The 21308-nt window shown below is 35.7% G+C and overlaps 3 protein-coding genes across 8 annotated transcripts in view; all 3 read right to left on the bottom strand.

The window, feature by feature from the left end:
- Positions 1-675: 675 nt before the first annotated feature.
- On the bottom strand, positions 676-5073 carry LOC148235509 (peptidyl-prolyl cis-trans isomerase, rhodopsin-specific isozyme-like). The gene is made up of 5 exons (XM_088185688.1): positions 4931-5073; positions 4659-4863; positions 1603-1722; positions 1318-1543; positions 676-1259 (listed from the first exon to the last, which is right to left on the bottom strand). Exons 1-5 carry the CDS (start codon positions 4976-4978, stop codon positions 1163-1165), a joined length of 696 nt encoding a protein of 231 aa, XP_088041814.1. The 5' UTR covers positions 4979-5073; the 3' UTR covers positions 676-1162.
- A 3386-nt stretch (positions 5074-8459) lies between these two features.
- Positions 8460-9826, bottom strand: Rpn7 (regulatory particle non-ATPase 7). Its single transcript, XM_088186889.1, has 2 exons — positions 8796-9826; positions 8460-8733 (listed from the first exon to the last, which is right to left on the bottom strand). The coding sequence occupies exons 1-2, from the start codon at positions 9767-9769 to the stop codon at positions 8520-8522; spliced, it is 1188 nt and encodes a 395-aa protein (XP_088043015.1). The 5' UTR covers positions 9770-9826; the 3' UTR covers positions 8460-8519.
- A 2189-nt stretch (positions 9827-12015) lies between these two features.
- The window catches only part of salm (spalt major), a 63061-nt gene continuing 53768 nt past the window's right edge, over positions 12016-21308 (bottom strand). For 5 of the 6 annotated variants that reach the window (XM_088186124.1, XM_088186127.1, XM_088186129.1 and 2 more), the window contains one exon: positions 12016-16778. In XM_088186124.1, the coding sequence (XP_088042250.1) occupies positions 16341-16778 (438 nt within the window). In that variant the 3' untranslated portion in view covers positions 12016-16340. The remainder of the gene's footprint in view (positions 16779-21308) is intronic. The other variant, XM_088186128.1, reaches the window with a different exon arrangement.

Here is a 21308-nt window from a genome sequence, read left to right as displayed (position 1 = left end):
AACAAAAACACCTTATTAATCTAAACTACTCAAGTATTTATTCTTCAATAAAAATAAATAAATAAACACTGTTTATTTTTCTATATATTTCTCACGAATCTTTCTCAGCTAATAATAATATTTAGCCTTTTGGGAAACACAACAAAAAATTCTAACTTGTTTAGGCACAAATAGTTCAGCACACATTTTACCACTTAATTAAATAATTGTTTCGTATGCTATTGAAAACAATTTCAATTTTTCTACTAATTTCATTAATAATCTCACTTGACCCTAATTCATTTTTATAGTCATATTTTAAGAGCAAGTTTACATTTTCTCTTTACCATAATAAGATTGATTCTTAAGGATATGATGAGATGTATTTTATGAAACTCTAGTTTTATAATAATATAATATTTTATATATATTAATTGATTAAAGCATTCAAGAATCAAGATTCCGTTACTTTAGATTAATAACCCTTTCTTAATAATTACAATTTATATTTATGCTGGTTAATTTATATAAAATAATAAAATAATACATGTTATTTGTCTATTTCTAAATAATATAATGTCATGTGGTGAAATGTCTCAATTTTGAAGTGCCTTGTGGTGAAATGGTCTAGGACGTAGGTTCTCAAAGTAAACATATTGCATATTTCCCACCATAAATAAATAAATTTGATAAAACTTTTTCATTATTTTTATTAATATGTTTTAATGGCATGTTTGCATATTTTTCATAGATGCGAATTTACGCAAGTTAGTATGACTATTACAAAACGATTAAAATGTAATATGTTAAATATGTAAATATTTACAAATTAATCGATACTTAATTGTTTTTTTTCAAAATAATTGGAAAAATATTAATTTATATACATACATATATAACATGACAACCTATAATTTTGATGATTTTAAGTGTTCGACATATTTTTCTTAACAGTAGTAAAAAATTTCAACACCTACAATAATATATGTATATATACATAACTTGGGCGTTTCACCAAGGGAAACGGTTCGTGTTCGATAAATACGTAAGGCGATTTGCACGAAATGTGGAATTATACACGGAGACGGTATCTGTCAAATCGACTATATGACATTTATTTCGATCGGGCTCGGGGTCATTACGAATGTTAAAAAAATAGGGACAAGACTCGCGATGCGACGCGTTAAACTTCCATCTTTCTGATCATCCAATGGAACACCGCCAAGATGGAGAACGACATGCTCAGCGGGACGAAAGCCGCTTTCAGCCAAGCCCACGCGCTGAAAACGAACGTTCGATAAAAACGGCATTTAGTAGTCGAAATTCACTATTACTCACTCGTAGGGTTCGTCCGAAACGTAGAAGGGCGAAGGCGTCGGCACCTCTCCGCAATCAGCTATGTGCACCTTGCGCACGGGGCGATCTTTATAGTCGGTGGAGACGCGCTCCACTGCGTGGACCACTCCCTGGCCCCCGGTCACCTTGCCAAATGCGGTGTGCAGACCGTTCAACCAAGGTGCGGGGACGGTGGTGATAAAGAACTGACAGCCGTTCGAGTCTCTCCCTGGAATTCGAAGTCGTAATTAGTCTCTACGGATAGACCGGAAGCTCTCCGGCTCCTACCTCTATTAGCCATCGCTATCAAGCCGGACACTTTGAATTCGGTCTCGAGATTTTCGTCTTCGAACTCCCCTCCGAACGAGCTGGTGGATCCGGAACCGTTGTTGAACACCACGTCGCCGCCTGAAATCGCATTTTTATTTTATCTTCAGTTATGAAACGCAAAGAGATGCTGTCACGAAGACGTTCCATTGACGTCATTATGGGGGAGGGCAGGTGGAGGGTTCTGCCCCCCTTGAATTTGGCCAAAAAAATGTATGTCATTTAATTAAATACTATGAATATGAACGAAATCGAAATATTAAAAAAGTTAGAACAAGATAAAAAGACGTTTCTGACCAGAAATTCTCAAGTTATCCATCAAATAATCATATTCGTGTGCACTTGCAGTGTATGCTTGAATTCGGCCAGAAAAGTGTATGCCATTTAGTGAAATACTATGAATCGTAATGAAATCGAATTATTAATAAAGGACCACCGACTGGCTAACTTTTGCTCCCCTTCTTGAAAAAAACTGAAATGACGTCCCTGGTTCTAAACCAGAAATTCTCAAGTTTATTCTAACCAAACGTTGGTCAAGAGTAGGGCGAAAAACAATTATCCCTTCTCAGAAGTCAAAATATCACGTCAAAAACAGTAAAATTGCCGTTGTAGTGGGAACGCTCGATAACGAGCTGCAACGGCGATGATACGATTTTATTGATTTTGACGTGGATTTCTTACTTCTGAGAAGGGGTATTTTTTTGCGCTCTCCTATTGGTCAAAATTCGGTTTAAATATGCTTCATTCGATTCTAAAAAGATTTCGATTATAAAAAGTTTTTATCCACCAACTATCCACTGAGACTTCGTACAAGTAGCTATAAATTGTTGGTTGTTGGCCAAGGATACAAATAAAATCATTGGAGCAGTGTTCATGAATTTCAAGAGAGCATTCGTAACAATAGACAGAAGAATAATATTGAATAAATTAGAGAATTTCGGTATAAGTGAAATAGTTTTAAAGTGGTTTAATATTTATTTAAAAAAGAGAAAGCAAAAGGTTAAAATAAGTTGTACGTATTCCAAAGAGTTATATTTATTTCACGGTGTACTTACAATAGAGGTCCAAATTGGGACAATTGCTGTTTATATTATATAATAATGATATAATTAATAATATAAAAAAAGTTTGCAGACGACACATTAATAAATTGAATAGGTTTTAGATAAATTAAATAATGAATTAAGTATAATATAAATATGGTTCAAAAATAATGAACTTAAACTAAATGAGGATAAAATTAAATGTATGTTTATTAATTATAAAAATATGTTAGCTAATAATATAAAAATAGTTAATAATATAGATCACTCAATCATAGAAATAGTTGATAATATAAAAATTAAATTTTAAGAACATTGTAATTACATATTACAATGCTCCTAACAATTACTTAACAAATATGTATATTATCTAGAATGAAAATTAAGTATAAGCACAAAAAAATAAGCCGCATTAATATTATATTGCCCTATTTTAATTATTGTGCAACAATATTATATATGCATAATAAATTAGATTAAACGATGTTGCAAAATTTACAAAATAGAGCAATGAGAGTAGTTTTAAATAAAAATATATTTATTAGTTGTAGAAGTATGATTGATAGATTGAAATCGTTGGATGTTTAAGAAATATTGAAGATGAATGTTTTAGTATTCACGTACAAGTTAAAAAAAATAATATGTTACCAGAGTATTTTAATAAGTAAGTATTAAATAATAAATAAAGATGTACATAGATTTGATACTAGAAATACAGACGATTTAGTTAGGTAGAAAACGAGTACGGCCGGGATAGAAATATTCCTAGAACAATCCGTAAAAATAAAAATGTAGCGTGTTTCTTAAATAGAATAAAGAAATATCTTCGTGCATTAAGAAATAATATAGTATTTTTTTATATTATGTTTTATAAATATGTTTTGATTAAATTTGATTAGTGTATAAACAACCTATATTAGCTTAATAAATTAATAAAACAAATGAATAAATATATACGAAACCAATTACATGAGCGAGGTTGAAATTGATATTTTCTAAAAGCTCTTACATCGTTAGGTCGATGTATTCTAGTACAGTTTCAACAAAAGTCAGTACCGTCTTGTGACCAATGTAATTGTTAGTATCTTCTTCACTCGTATTCTCACTTTCTTTTTTTGATTGAGTGACCATCGAAACCATCGAAAATACGGATAATTTGAATCGTGAATAAACCACTCCTCTATGTTTTCCCGATGGAAATTTTAAATCATTTTAAATTTTTCATTAATCTGCATATTTCACTTATAAATATCACTTGCTCTTCAGTCTCTTCAGAATCCAATACATTTTTTTTCAATTTCGCGTAAGGAAGAATCTTTCTCTACGATCGAACAAGTGTTATTTATTGGCTTTACTTTTGATCAAGATAGTGCTATTCCATGTATAGCATTCAATGTTTTATTGAGATTTTAGAAGATGAGCACGGTAAAGCCTATATATTGATAATATAACACTAGTCCATAGGTTGGATTAACTTGTAACATTAGGCGGCGAAAGTTTTGCAACCATAAGACCGTCGTTCGTTTTTAATATGCTTTCGCTTGGACGATAAAGAACATTATCTATGAACAAAACTGTGCCAACCCTTTACTTTTTAGAAAATCTCTGACTCCAGGAGTTCATTTGGTTTTGAACCAATTTTCAAAGATCTCTCTATGCATCCATGATATCTTGCTTATAATAATCAACTGCGAGATCTTTTATTTCAGTCTCTTAACCAAATCACACAAAATTAATTAATTTTTAAAAATATTTAAAGCACGGATAATTCGCACCCGGAAAATCAAGAATACACTGTGCTACGAATCTAAATAAAATCAAAATATTAAAAAAAATATCACTGACTGGCCAACTTTTGCCCCCCCCCCTCCCCCACCTGAAAAAAGCCGAAATGACGTTCCTGAGGCGTTCTCAATTTTATTGTCGGTAAGTGAGTAGCTTTTTAATAGAAATGTCAGTGAAAAAAAATGTCACCTTGAATCATGAACCTCTTGACGATCCTGTGGAAGTCCGTGCCGACGTAGGTGCGGCCGTCGACACCCTCGAGGGCGATGCGCTTGAAGTTGTCGGCCGTCTTGGGCGCTAACTCTCCGAACAGACCGATCACTATGCGACCGAGCGATCTCTCTCCCTCCGCCACGTCAAAGTAAATCCTGTCCGTCACCTTGTAGTGGGTGGCCTGAAAGACGAATAGAACCGAACCTCCTCCGCTTGAACGTATTTTGCGATCCGAACGAAACACTCACCGCGCACAAGGAGACCAGAGCTAAGATCGAAAAATATATCGCCGCCATTGTCGAAGACGTCCGATCAAATCGGACGAAGAGCGACGAACGCGAAGCCCTATGAACGTAATCGGATTGCGGTAATGCGCGATCAATGGCAACGGTCGCCGGACGACCAGTGGTGTCGCCCTAAGGTTTCCACGGGTCTCCAGAAACATGTTGTTAAAACTAAAAAGTTTGAAATCAGAAGATTCATATAATTTTTGTTAAAAATTGATTGTTAGACTAACCCTGAGGGGTGTGACTTCGCAGCCAAAAAGACGCCGTTGGATACTGGTAATAATTTATTAGTTAATATTACATAGTGCGACAAACTGTGATGGGCGAGATCGTTATTCTCCGAGCGGTGGTTGAGAAGCTGGCGGAGGGAATATCATCAGATGTCTTGTAGTTGTGGCAGCGACAGTGTAGTAGAGGTAAGTTCATATCTGCTGCGGTGGTACTCTCCGCGAGTCCCTCTCTAGCGTCGAATCATCTCTGACTGTGTCTAAACATATCTGCCCTCGTCTCTTCGTTGAAGCCAGCCTTAAGTATTAAAGGCTGCAAAGCTCGCTGACGAATCACAACCATGCAGCAACCATCCAGACAATTGTTGCACTCGTTTCTTCAACAAACGAAATATGTATACGTCTCTAGTAAGTGACATTTGTTTAATGGACATCTTTCCGAGGTCGAATTGTGCAACAGGAATATTGTGACTTTACTGTGCTTTATGTTTTCTGGTAATATATTGTTTCCCATAAGAAATATTCTTTCAATGCATCGGAAAATAATTGCGTATTCTTTATGTGAAACCCTTTTTTTATTGGCTTTTGTGTGGTTCCATCCTATACATTATATTATCTCATTCATCCTTATTATCATCCTTGGTTAGGGTAATTATTGCGCGAGTTTCAAGAATATGAACCATCACAATAGTTTTAAAATTATTTTCGTCGATTATTATTTCGAAAAAAAATTATAGTAGATTCACAATCAAATACGTAGCAGGTAGGAAAAGGATCTTCTATGCTTAAGCGAAGTTAGCTGTTAATCATTTAAAGGTAAACTAACATGACGGAAAGATAAAAACGTTGCGTACTCTCTATCTATAATACTACATGGGGTAGAAAATTCATGAAAATTTGATAAAATAAAAAAGGTAATCTCGAGGCTGTCGTTGATTATAATTTTATCTAACTATCCGCTTCTTAGGAAAGTGGGAAAATATTTTCTTTTATTATGAAGTTAAGCTCACGTGTCGTAAACCAGTGGCGTACCGTGACTTTTAAAATAAGGGATTAGGTATGGAAAAATATAAGTAGTAAAAAAAAATTCAGTCGGTAATTAAGATATGATTAATCTTTCTCTATTTCAACCATATATTTATTTATTTTAAGTCTTCCTTTATAACCTGACAGACATAAGTCTAATGCGTTACAACGGGGTTAATCTATACCAACTGTGTAAGTCAATCAGACATAATGAATACCTACAAGTAAGTATTAACTACCAGACAAAGTCTAGTCATAAAGATAAATTGTGAAAAAATATTGGAACAAGCATTTTTTATTAAAAAAGCAATAACAAATTAATTAAGTAGTAAATGACTCATAAAAGGGATTTATTGTGTGTAACATTTTTCTTATTAACATACCATAAATAAATAGTACGATTAAATTAACTAATGATGATGCGATTGAATAAATTGAAACTAATAACGTGAATTTTCAAAATCATTTATTTATATGTTTTTTTAAAGATATTTCCTAATTATTGTATCAATCAAACAAATTTGTTCGATTTGGTATTTTTCAAGTAAAACTTTTTCCTTCGACACTAGCGAAAGCGTGAAAAGCAAGGTTTCAGTATTTCGAACTGATAATTTTATGCGTTTCAAACATGAGAAGGTACTTTGCCTGTTGAATTGCTGACTGGAATAGTGGAGATCAAGCAACAGAGCTTATACATTTCTGAAAACGCTTCTTCCTCCAGTTCTATGTCCTTTGAGAATTTCATAATCCTCGTAATCGTTCTGGCAGAAAAATCCAATAGACTGTATATGGCCATCAACTCAAATTTCAATTTTGATGAATCAAATAAACCTCCATACGTCGATCTCAGGGGAAATGAATATCTGAATTATCAATTAATTCTATAAACCGTAGTTTCTTTAAATCTTACCTCCAATTATTCTACTAGTGTCATATATCTCATCAAACAAGCGCAGATACTTTTGTCGATATTAGCTATAACATTTTCTCTGCGTCTTTTATTTTTGGTGGCTTGATAGTGTTATAAGTTTATTGGAGAAATAACGGTTATAAAAGTTGTCCGCGTGTGTGTGGTTAACGAAGCGAAGAATGTTGCCTTCTGCTCCGGACTCCTCCGTTGGTCGATGTATAGTGGCTCCACTGGCTTGGCGTCGGGACAGCTCAGTAGCCCTGGTTGAGATTCTTGATCTTCGGGTAGGTGTTGCTCGTCTCTTGATCGCCGCGGAGTGAGTGAATTGGGTCAGTTGCGCCCATCTTATATACTAAATCGCTGCTATCTCCAATGCAGTAATTGATATTTTAACAATAATCGACGTAGCGCACCGTTAGATCGAACATTTACAATAGCTGTTCTGTCGTTTTTTAAAAATCGAAATCTTTCAACGATGATACATAACATTTAGCGGCCATAAACATATTTGTATCCCAGTTATCCGGATCATTCACAATATCATTAAAAAACTCGATTAGTTTGAGTTTATTTTCATATATAGTTGTAAATCGTTTCTTAACCTCAGATGCAATTAACACGTTAATGCGTTAATTGCATCTGCATCATAATAATGCGTCTCGAATCTATCACAAAAATATTAAGTGAATATTTATATTTCAGTGAAGTTAAAATACATTTTCACCAGTAGATATATATATTTCTATTAGCGAAAATATAATTAAACTAGTAGGCGTTAGTGAAATTAAATGCTGATCTTAAATGTCTATGAAATTCAATTTGACAGTTGTGATACGTCCATTTGGTGTTCAAACCAAAACCTAACCTAATGAAAATATTGAAAAATAAAAATGTCTGATATGCGAAAACCAAGGTTATTTATCCGTTTCGAACATAATAGAAAAAAAGTTGTTTTTCGATTTACACGCAATTAGCGATTTTGACGAATTATAATAATCTGTGTTGAAGTGACGAGTACAATTTTTCATTTTTGTGCTAGCAGAATTATCCGGAGTAGACCTACCATTCTTGTTTGTCTTCAAAAGTTCAATTACTGTGTATATGTGTGTTATTGTAACGAGAAAAAAAATCATAAATTTGAATCATTTGAATGATACAAATCAAAATATTGTTACTAAAAATTGCATCGAAGAGAAGAGTAAATTAAAAAATGTTTCGTCTTTGACACGACAGTACCTTTAAAAGTTTTACGTTTTGAATTAATTGTAATAGTTAGTATTGTTGATATTTTAAAATTTTAGGAGATTAAGATTTGAATAATTGAAAAAAAAGGCAAATATTGATTTATTTATAATTTGTAGTAATTTGATGGATGGACAGAAATGAGTTAAAAGTTAATAACGCTGGCCAGCTTTTTGACCCTGTTGAGCAAGAGATCTCCCTCCCTGATGATTCCCTGGTAGAGGGCGCTTCGGTCGGTGGCGCCCGGAGTCCCGCTTCCGGCTCCTCCTCCCACGACGGCCACTCCGTCGGCGGCTCCGGTTATCACGCAGCCGTTGACGGCGTCTATCCGACACTGCAGTCTGCCGGCGGCTGTGAATCTGTAAGTAACGATATTGATATTACAATAATGAGTAGTAAACGAATGCGATCAAGAGCATACCTGGATATCTCGTCCTCGATGTAGTCTCTGGTGAGGCCGAAGGTGTCGGCGATGTTGTTGAGACTGAGGCTGCGGTAGGCTCGGAGGAGCTGGACGTAGGCCTTGATCCGCATCTCTCTGACGTAGTAGTGGTAGTGGGGGTAGAAGACGGGGTCGGCGCATATCTGTGTCTCGACCCAAGCCAGGCTCTTGACGAAGTCGGCGTAGCGGCATTCGTGGAGCGACTCGACGAACTCGCGGAGGCGCGGGAACTGGCAGCGCAGCGCCTGGACGGTGGCGCCCTGCTTCTGCAGCGTGGTCTGCAGTTGGTGACGGGCGAGGGCGATCATGCACGCGAGCACGCAGTACTGCACGATGGTGCCGAAGTCGACCAGCTCGTACGACTCGAACGTGGAGACGCAGTCGACGAAGAGCTCGGCGGCGCGCGCGTAGTCCCTCACCGACAGACAGTACACGGCCTCGTACGCCTTGAGCTTGTTGCGGGAGCGCCAGTCGCCGCCGCGGTCTACCAGCTCGTGAGCCTTGCGCACCGCCTTGCCCATCTCGCGCACGTCGCACCCGTGGAAGTAGGCGAGGCGGAAGAGCGCGAACACCGCCTCCAGCCGCTTGTTGGTGGTCAGCTGCTTGTCGTCGCACTTGGCGTTGGCCAGCGCCTCGGCCTCCGCCCGGTCGCCCACCGAGCACAGATACTCGAGCCGGTCCTGCCACTCGGGCGGCTCGGGCCCCTCTTCGCGCTCGAACGCCGCCTTCTTCGCGGCCGCCTCCTTCTCCAGCGGCGCCAGCCTCGCCTCGTCCGGCGTCCAACCGAACTGGGCGCACGTCGACCGGTAGTACGGCGCCATGCCTCCCGCCCAGATACCCTCCTCCAGCTCGCGGCGCAGCGCCTCGTCTGCGCCCCCGCACAGCCCCAGCCGGAACCGGATCCGGGCCAGCTTCATGTACGCGGGCGTCTCGCCCTCGGCGTTCAGCTCCATCTTTCCGACTGCACTGTCACTCTGCGCACTCGCGCTCGCACTCGCGCTCGCGAACTCACCGTCGCTTTTGCACACTCACCCTTCAAACGCCGCGTTCGCGAACTAGACTAAAGTAGATCATTTTAATCATTTTAAGCTTTTCGTAACCGTATAGTCCCAGTCTCGGACTGTATCTCTGCAATAATTATTCTTTCAATGCATCGGAAAATATTTGCGTGTTATTTATGTGTAGTTCCATCCTTTACATTCTATTGTTTAATTCGTCCATATTATCATCTTTGGTTACATAAGTTACTGTAAAAGTTCTAAAATTCCCCCTCCCCAGAATTTAAAAAATAAATGATGGTAAAAAATAAATAACCTTAATTACTTTAAATAAAACATAAAAAGTTACACGTACATCTTGGTCCAATATGACGAGTACTACTGGGCAAAAACGATGTAGGAAGATCTTCGGGAGCAAAAGTCTAAAGCTAATTGCAATAATCTTTGTCTGATTCCATTTCGAACATTTCAATCGCGTCTTCGTTATTCGAGAGAAAAAAATTCGAGATATAGTTCATCGGAAATATTATATATTTCGGCCATCGCTATAAATATTATTTAAACTAAAGTTAGTTTATATTGAAATTATTTAACGAAGTAAAAATTTAAAATATATCTACCAAATCGAAAAATAATTAAGAGGCGCAGGAATATTCTGCGCTTCGACGTAACTCTCCCGACGACAGGCTAACAAATACTGACGCATGATTGCAACGCCAATTACGCCATCAAACGAGTCAGATCGTGAAACACTTCGCCCTAGCTCTCTCGCTCTGTCACGCGTACTTGTATCTTGCATCTCGTTCAGAGCGAATCCAGGCGAGAGAAAAGGGGATATGCTTACCGTCCAATATACTCTCCCATCTCTCTCTTGCAAAATTCTCTGACAAAGCGGTATAGCATGGGCGCGTGAAAATTAGGCTAGACGCGCACTAGGCAACATGGCTGCCGCAGTCATAAAAGACAGAGACGACGCATAGAAATGTATTGGGTGCGCGAGATATGTCGCATACGCGGCAGCCGTCTGTCGACAGCTTTTCTGGCTGCGGCAGCCAAGTTGCCTAGGTGTCGCTGATTTTGCTTTGTCCTTGAAATCGCTATCATCACTTTCAAACTTTTTAAACAATCTATTTCACTTAAGATGATTCAACGTGTCTTATAAATATCTCAGATGGTAGGTTTTTTCGATTTTAATCCTTTATTGAATAAAAACAACATAAAATACGGCAAACGTGTTTCTTCGATCTCTGCATCTGCATTATTTTACTATGTGGCAAAAAATATTTTATCAAAACAGAAAGATTACTAGCAGAGCTTCGAAATGATACCGACCTGGATGTATTGATTTTACTGGAGCTAGTGATAGACTGACTATGAAAAATGGCATTTCTTTTCGCTTTACATAATATATCATACAATAATAAAATTAGATTAAATGAATAAACAGATCAATTTGCAATACCAGCGTATTAAGGAGCCAAATGCCGATAGCCATAGGCGAGTCTGCAAGCGTTATTGTCCTAGTCATAACGGCAGGAAAGTCATTCCAGCTTTTTCCAGGGGGAGGCAAAAGTAGGCCAGTCAGCGATCGTTATTTTATTATTGTCAATTTATCAAGATCCATAGTGTTTTTTAATGCGGCCTTCATAAATTATGTTACAGATTTATGGGGGAAATGTTGCAATGTGAAACAAAGGGGGAGAGGGGGTAATAAAAGTACGAAAAACCTGCGACATAATTTATGGTAGCCGGCAAATGACATGCATTTTTCTGGCTAAATTTAAGGGAAAACATTAAAAACATTCTTTTTTATTTTCAATAAAATGAAAAGGCGATTTTATCGTTAATTAAAATGAAATGGCCGTTCGAGAGTCTTGTTTTGGCCAACTGTCAATTCGCGAGCATATTCGTTGAAGTTTGTATATTTGCTTATAAAGATACAGCAGCAGCAGCAGCAGCAGCAGCAGTTGAATCGCAGTATTGCTAATCGGCGGTAGCGTTTTTCTTGAATCATGAATAATATAATTCCGAAAATTTTATTAGAAGAAGAAGACGACTTGTTATTTTACCATTACTATTTGTTATTACAGAAAACCAATACTACCAATGTACATTTAATAGAATCTAGGAAGGCTCTTATGAATCTTTAATAAAAAGACATCGAAATTCCGAAATTATTGCCGGTTAAATAAAAAAAACAATTTAATTTGGTGCTTTCTTTAATTTGCAATGATCTTGCTCCAAAAACTGTGAGGAATACAATAACGCCAGAAGAAAAATTATATTTAACATTGAGGTAAGCAAGTTACCTACCGTTGAAATCATAATTTGTTATAAGTGTAAAAAAGTTGGTTGTGAAAAAAACATATTTATTCATTAATTAATGACATAAAATCACTATGTTGTTTTTCACATTTACTGAAAATTTCGTTACAATATATACATTCATTCAAAATATACAAAGCTTTTAAATAAAAAATACAGTTAACTGACTATACGGACTTTGGACTTTGATTTTGAGTAATCTCTTCTGCAGCCAATAATTCGTATTTGGTTATAACTCAAATATTTTTTGTTTCGCCTTTATTTGAAGAACGAATGGAAGCTTTTAGTTTACTTCTTATAGTTAATAGTTCAATAGCTGCGACTGGCGTAACCCATCTCTCATCTCTACCGCGATTGCGTTTTTATTTTTTTAAGATTCATAGTATTTTATTAAATAACATACATTTTTTTTGTCAAATTCAAGAGGGTCTCAAGCAATAAGTTCAGCAATGGAAACGCTCGGTTATTTACGACGTGACGTTTTGACTTGAATTTTTGACCAAAATTCTGTTTGAATATACTTTGACCGACACTCTTATATCATAAGTCTGTAGTACCTAATATCGGTAAAGATAGTTTAAGGTTTGGGAACCCTAGGAGGTGATGACTTCGTAGACTCGGGTGGAATCTAGTTAGAGTTTTATTAAATTATATTTACAATTGTTGTGACAGACGATAAACGGCAAGATGTCTTCTCCGAGCGGTGGTGGAGAATCTGACGCAGGGATGATGTCAGTGGGAGGTCCTCAGAGGTCTAGTAGGTGGCGTGGCAGCGAGTGTACAGTGAAAGTTGATCCCTCTCTACTACAACGGTGCTCGGTATCGAGGAGTTTCTCTCGGAATGCGAGCGCCCATGACAGTATGTTGTCCGCGGGCGTCTGTTGGTCTCTTCGAGTAGCTGCTGGTGACTGCCTTCTTCTCATCAGAGTCCATGCTTAAATATCTAGGGCTATGAAGCTTGCTGACCAATCGCAATTATGCAGCAATCATCCGCCCAATCGCTGCAGTCACTTCTTAGAACGGCTAAATAGGTATTATCGCCCTTAGAAAGCGATGTTCGCTCGATGGGCATACGATTACGATTTTGGCATGAACAAACATCACTGTAAACTATTACGTGTTTATGGCTAGTCACATTTTCACAATGCTTTAAAATACACGAGGCGACTTCTTGTGAACCTCTTGAAGCTATAGTCTCATCCCATACATACATTTTAACCATATTATTGTGAAAATTATGGCAACCTAAGCTGTATACATACATATTACGCTTATAATAAGCAACCGAAACTGAAAGTTTGGAATACGGAAGCGCTTTTTCTAAATCAAATGAAAATACAAAATATTCTTCAGGATTTTCTTTTGTTTTTTTGCTGATCGTCTGTTAGACATTTCCTTGCTTGTTCGGCGTTTTTGAATGTAAATCATGTATTCGTGTAAGTTCAAATTCTTCATTGCTGGATGCATCAATTTTTAATTTCAGTATATCACATTTTTTGACACGTATCTTTACGAGAAGAATGAAAGCTTATGTTGAACTCCGTATTAAATACTTTTCTGTAAATTCACTCATTAACGTACGATTCATTATTTTACTTACATTTCTCTACATGAAGGCCATACATTTTTTTAATATCTAAATCCGAGTTTAAATATTTTCGATCTGGAATGTGATGAGATCTGGTATAGTGGCTTTCATTTGCTGGCAAACTTAAATTTTATCCTCACTGGTTTTCCGAGATGATCCGGGCATTTTCCCGCGACCATCTATTCTACCTGTTTCGGTATTCAGGGTCCGAGATGGAGTTATTTAAATTTAGCGGTTGTATGTCTATAAACCACATAAGAAAATAACTTTAATAATATAAACACGTGATAAATAGATATTAATTACATGAGTCACAATGGAAAATCAAATTCAGGTTTACAAGTAGAACAGAGGTAAAAACAGCGATACAAGCACTGCGTCACGGAAGCTGACATGCGGCAAACTGACTTAGTCCACTATCAAAATAAACATTAGCGGAGTACCGTTGAACGTTGTAACAATACACTGTGTGTAACGCTTAAAATTTTTCTCAATCTTAAATTTTGCATCATATTATATTAACTTAAAACAGTGTGACACGAAATAATTAATAAATTCATTTTTTCAATTTCTTTACTTTGACTACTTTCATAATTATGGGCTCATATAAAGAGAAATAAAATCGTTCTGTATCATTTTATTGTTTTTAATCTTTTTACTACTGAAAACAAACATTTCCAATGAACAAATTTTTCAATATATAAAAGGCCATTACGACGACTAGTCGTCGTATTATGCTTCAAAAACATTCACACTAGGCTAACACTAACATACAATACAAATAAATATAGGGCTATGATCATTTTTAGTCGTATAAACTAAGTCATATTACGACGACCGGTCGTTGTGTGGCGCATTCATTCAAAAATATGTACGACGACCAAAGCGTTGTATGGCAGTCAAAATGTTAATCAGCGTGAGGACCACAAATGCATTCACTGATTCAAAAAGACAAAGTGAAAGCATTAGAACTAGATTACAAAAAAATATCTTCGATATGTGATTTCTTTAAAATTAATTCTGCCCCTGAAATGATATTGAAGTGAGCAAAGATCTTTTTACCGAACATCTGCAAGGTTTGATAGTGCACTATTCGCATCATATTTCCAAACCGAAGGATAGCAGCGCGTAACAATATTTTATTAAATTTATAATATGTGAAGAAATGGGTAGATTTAAAAACTCACTTCAACGATAATCCTTCTTCAACTGGTATATAAATTAAAGATGACCGGATTTTGCTTCACGAAGGAAAAAACATTTATTTCAAATCTTGTGCGTTCTTTAGTCAATCGTCATATTCCGGTAAAATCGATCATAAATCTGCTGGATTTGGACGGGTGTTCTGGTTTATCTCATAAATATTTTTTACTAATGCGTATTTATGGTATGATATTTTTTTTCCAAACAACTAGAGTTAAAGTAGGGCCTTTTTGATGAATGTATTTTCTTCGATGGTTTTCAAAGTTGTCTACAATTTTCCATGCGATTCAGCGTAGACGAGTAAGAACTTTATTTTTTGTTATATCGGTAAAGCTAAAACGCTTTAGTAAATAAATTAAGTCGACGATCGATTATTTGTTTTCAACTGATTTAATTTTTTAATACAACGATTTGGGACCGCCGATAACTTACAGTCGCATACTCACCTATGTACCTTCTTGTCCTCTTGCGGGAGTCCCGGGAGAGTGAAACAACCGTGCACGTTTGAGATTTTTATTTATACAAGTTTTTAACAAATTCTTATACCTCGTCATACGCTCCCGACCGTCAGTCGCCGGAGCGACGTCAGGCCGTGAGTCGGAATAGAATATCGCAACCGTCGCCGCCTGCCGATCCTCGTTTCGGAAAATATCTTCTTTTTATACAATAGAAATTATATATGATATGTGAGTTAAATTATTTAAGTTACGTCCAGCGAAGCGACACTAAGAATCCAAAGACGACTATTGCGTTTATACGATACGGTCGCGAGACCTAACGGTGAAAGCGCATCGTTCGACGCGGACGATTCGTCGGTTAAAGCTACTCCTTAAAACGATTCAGATTGGGAGAACGAACGAGACGCTCAATAAATAAGTACTATTTACACTCTCTCGCCCTCGCGTACTAACTATCATAGATTACAACGTACTCTTTAGGCAGTCACTGAAATTACGATAGATAAAATACGTCACACGACTAATAATTATGTACAGTTATGCGTATGTATGTATATAATGTAGCGTATGTTTATTTATTTATACGTATATATATAGATATATACATATATATATATATATATATATATAACGTAACTAGTATAATGCCACGCGTAGCGTCGGAACGGTTCGTCGACGCGCGTAAATGCTCGTTCCGAACGAAACTCGCCTAAAAACGAATAATACTGGAGATCATCGTCGACGAAGGTGGCGAGGGTATCACAGGTGCGCAGATCATTGCCTCGGGCCCGATTGTCCTTACGTGGCTAACTTAAAACTAAGACGCGGAGTCGCCGTCGCCGGCTAATACTGACGGGCGAGGACTAGCTTCGCATAGGAACCTCCTCCGCGAACAGACACAGTGCAGTTACGAGACCGAGGTCCCGTCGTCGTCGCCGTAGCCGCGGTACAGTCACGCGGCCAGGCCCTCCCCTCGCGCCGGGGCTCCCAGCAGGGGCAGCGGACCTCCCGGCGAGCCGCTCATCCGCTCCCCCGACTCGCCGTTGTTCTTGCGCTCGTAGTGCAGTTCCCACATGCGCGGTAGCCCCTCGCTCGCCCCAGCGCGCCCCCTCTCGGCCAGCTCCATCTCGACCATCTCGCGGCGCCGCTCTTCCATCATGGCCACCTCCCGGTCCGAGAAGTCCCTCCGACGCTCGTCCGCTTCCCGGTCCGAGGCGGGCGAGCCGACCGACGCCGCCTGCCGGTCGCTGAGGGGCGAGGCCGGCTGGGACAAGGGCGGCGGTGGCGGCGGGGGGAATGGCCCAAAGCCAAGCAGGCCGGGGAACTTGCCACCGGGCGACGCCAGCCCGTTCTGCCCGCCGCCTTGCTGTATCACCGAAATCTCGTTCAGCTGCAACCGAAGAAAAAATACATTATAGTTTATTTTTTGAAATTCATAATACACTGTGACGACAAAACGTTTCTGAACTTCGAGCCTTCGATAAAGTACGGTACGTAAGACTCAAATTCAGAATGAGAAAACTGTGACTTTTAAAACCGGGAACTAGTAGGTATGGAAAAAATATATAAAAATAATTTAGTTTCAATCAGCAAACAAGATATGATGAATTTCATATTTACGATCATTATTTTATATATTATACTCTCTATTTCAACCATACATTTATTTATATGACGGACATAATTCCAGTGTGTTACAATGGGGTAAAGTCTAAATTTGGAGAATTTTTTAGAATTAACTAATTCTATAAACTTTTGTTTCTTTAAATCTTACCTCCATTTATTCTACTATAGTGACAAATATCTAATTCAACAAGCACAGATACTTTTGTCAATATTAGCTCAATCGTCTTCTCTGTCTTTTTTGGTGGTTCTATAACTTTTCTGTCTTTTATTAATAATCGATATCTTTCAACGGTGTTCCAAACATTCAGTGGCCATAAACGTATTTGAACCCCAGTTATCTAAATCATCGATAATATCAAAAACTCGATTAGTTCGACTTAATTCACATATAGTTGGAAAACGTTTCTTAACCTCAGATGCAATTAACGCGTTAATGTGTCTCGAATCTATCCCGAATATAATTGTTAAAATGTGTCATTTCAGTAAAATCGTATCAGATCACATTTTCTCTGATAAATACATATTTTTACCAGTGAAAATATAATTTTTCTGGCAGGTCCTAGTAAAATTATATGATTTCAACTTCTCCATGTGTAGTAATATATGCATATACATACTGATCATTATTTATTTACATACAGTGTGTAAATGTTACAGTGAATGTGTATTTTTCAGTAAAGTTATTTTTCACTAGTGAAGTCCAAATATATTTTCACCAGTATAAATATATTTTTATTAGCGACAATATAATTTAACTGATAGACGCTAGTGAAATTATATGCTGATCTTAAATATCTTATATATAATTGTTCTAAGCCGTCGCTTCCGGACGCGCATAACTTTAAACGAGACATTCTCCGTTCAATTCTATACTCTATAAATCGTAACGCTTTGTATGAACGGTGTGTAGCAATACACGTAAACAAAGGAATTATAATAATAAATAATAATAAAAATAAAAATTGAGTTCTGTTGTTTCGACCAATCAAAAATAAGCATTCAAATATTCAAATAGCTTCGACCAATGAAAAATAAGCATTCAAATTCAAATAGACAGTACCGTGACAACACTTTTAAATAATTATTATTTAATAATAAAATTTTGCTACGCGACAATAATTTTCATTAATTCGTCATTTGACTGAATAAAAATGAAATATATACATAATGTGTTGAGGATTAGAAGAATACATTGATTAAACTAGATAAACAATCATAAAATAATCTTCGTATTGAAATTTTCAAATTTTGAATTCCCGGCGACGGGCTCCGAGGCCTAAAAATGAGTTTTTGCTTATATAAATAATCGGATTGCAAATTAACTAGGTGTGTTATAACTATGAAAATTAAATATATTCATAATGTGTTTAGGAAAGGAAGAATACATTGATTAAATTAGATAAACAATCATAAAACAAGCTTTGTAATGAAATCTTCAAATTTTGAAATCCCGTCGCCGGGCTCCGAGGCCGAAAAGTGAGTTTTTCTTTTATATTACATAAACATTATCATTGCTTTCCGATTTAATACACATATACGTTAGAATTTAAGAATTTTAAATTAACCAGTTATGTTTTAAACATGAACGTGTAATATATCCTTAGTATGTGAGGATTGAAAGTTAATGTCGATCAAATCGGCGCTGTCGGACAGCTTATAAATGTGTAGTTTCTTGGATGTTATCTAATAAACGACATTTTACAATGATTATAAATATGTGATTGCATACCTGGAATAATCGATAGCCAAAATATCTAATAGTGGGTTATTTTTAATTCCGATGTGGCAAAATATGTACAATTTTTGTTCTGTGCCATCATTCCTCTTTCTGAATAGCCAAATTTAAGATATTCAGTTACATCAAACTTATGTAGTATGTTCTTTATAAAAAGATATTACTTGCTGACAGTGACTTCAACACGAGAAGATTAACTCTTTGTTTATATATACCAATTCTACGTTGTAGCCATATAGGTCATCAAATTGTTCCATCATTGCTTCTGAAAAATAATTAAGAAACAATAAGACTCTTATCAAGAGTAAACATTGAACACATTATTACTACTAATATAATCCATAAATTAAATTTAAACGACAACCGAAGAACAAAATTGATGGATGTACTGTAGAGGATTAAACACGTAGATTGGCATCTCTTCATCTTCTACAAAATTGTCACAATATGTCATATATTTTTTATTATTACTAGCATTGTAATATGTTTAATTAACTTCGGTATGTATACCTTTAATTGCCAAATCACCGCTGTTTATCTTTTAATATTAGGTCCTGGAAAGTCAATAGTAATTTTGTTAGAATAACCGTGTTATATTATTCATTTATAACCAAACACTTACTGGCACACCCACAATTTATAGTTTTGTCTATAATTTCAAATGCTGCATCACTTGCATCATCTTCAATTGTCACTTTGTAAGGAAAGTGCCGCGATTACAACATAATTCGCAGCGGGTGCAGCGGCATAGCGAGCGCTTACCAGATGTGACAGCTGTCAGATGTAAGCAAATTTGGGAAGTCCCGCGCTTGAGAACGAACTAAATTGATTTTAACGATTTAAATTGTATAACATATATTAAAATATGTATAAAAATCATAAAATACTAAAAAAAATGTTTTTTAAAATATTTTTTTAGTTTATAAATTTAAAATATAATATAAATAATCTGGATATGTATTAGCTTCTCTATACAGAAAAAATATGCACCTAAATTTTGGCGAACGTTGGCAATTTAAAGTTTTAGTTTTTAGAGAATTTTTAAAACTTTGCTTTAAAAAATATTTTCAATAAAAAGGGGCAAAGTTTCAAAATAAGTACTATTCATTACCAACCAACTACTAAGCGCACAGTATTGCAAAAATCCCTCTTACTGACGCCTTTGAAAGTAAACTACACAAAAATGTATAACACTAATTTAAATATTTTTTAAATTATAATGTTTCAGAATAAAATTTCAAGATTTATTCAAAATATTTTTTTCAACATTAAAAATATTTTCTATTTTATTATGGATTTTAAATATTAATAATTTATTATAGATTTTAAATATCTTTAGTTTATTATTAATTTTAAATATAGAGAAAACTTTTTACACTCATTAATTATTCAAATATATAATGCTGTGCAGAAAAACATTTACTTTAAAAAAGATGTAAATCAAAATATTTTTTAATCAAAAAAGACAAAAGTTTCAAAATTAATAATATTTTTAAAGCGCACTTTTGGTCTAAAGAAACCGATTAGGTGCTTGATATTTTTAGTTTATTGTTTCTTTCTAATTAGTAAATGTAATTAAAAACTGACATAGAAATATTTTTTTTTAATTATAAAGTAACTTATGGTGTCACCAAAAAACTTTTTTATTACGAAAATTTAAATTTATGATATAATTGTGTTATGCAGCGTTAAAACTGGCACTCAAACTCCTAAAACACCCTAAAACACAATCAATGACTTATAATCACTCACATTGCACTAACTATATATGATCGATTGTGTTGTAGCGTTAGTAAGGTGTAACAAAATATTTTTTCATATCAGTAATATTTTTGAGCGGATGTGTAACCGGTGCTATAAATTATTATTATTTATTAAACTGTAAACCTACTTTTAAATGATACAAAATGTTACGTTTTAATATTATTTTTAATGTTGAAAACATTTTGATAATTTTTGTTTTATTAATATTTAGTAAAGTTACAAACCTATTTTAAAAAATAATACAATGAAATCTCTTTGTAACGAATACCGAAATAACAAAATTCCCAGTATAACGAATCTTTAATTTGTCCCCGAAAAACTTGCATACAAAATGTTTTCATTGTAACGAAGACTGATCTCAGTATAACGAAATATTTTGATCCGAATTTAAGAATGACGTTATAACTTGACAAATATTTTTAAGAATTCAGTTCATCATTGACTTGGCGTGTGCCAGATGTGTTCAAAAGCGACATTACAGATGTTTCGCTGACTCTCAAACTTTTTTTTCACAAATTTTATTGTTTCATACAGTATCCTTAAAAATGGGCAAAAAACTATCTGTCAACCTTATAAGAGGTTATTTTGATGTTGTAGTAATATGGTAATTAAAAATAAAATATATCATCTTCCTTACATTCAATATAACGAATTTTCAGTACACCAAAATTTATTCATTGGTTCCGTGAGCTTCGCTGTATTGAAATTTCATAGTACAATTTTTAATTTATTATTATCTAGCCAAGTTTTAAACCTATTCATAAATGATATACAATATTTAGATTTATCATTAAA

The sequence above is a fragment of the Plectrocnemia conspersa genome, unplaced genomic scaffold, assembly GCF_051122295.1.
Source record: "Plectrocnemia conspersa isolate PC_06_02 unplaced genomic scaffold, ASM5112229v1 ptg000005l, whole genome shotgun sequence".
NCBI classification, from domain to species: Eukaryota; Metazoa; Arthropoda; class Insecta; order Trichoptera; family Polycentropodidae; genus Plectrocnemia; species Plectrocnemia conspersa.
This window is presented reverse-complemented; position numbering and strand designations above follow the sequence as displayed.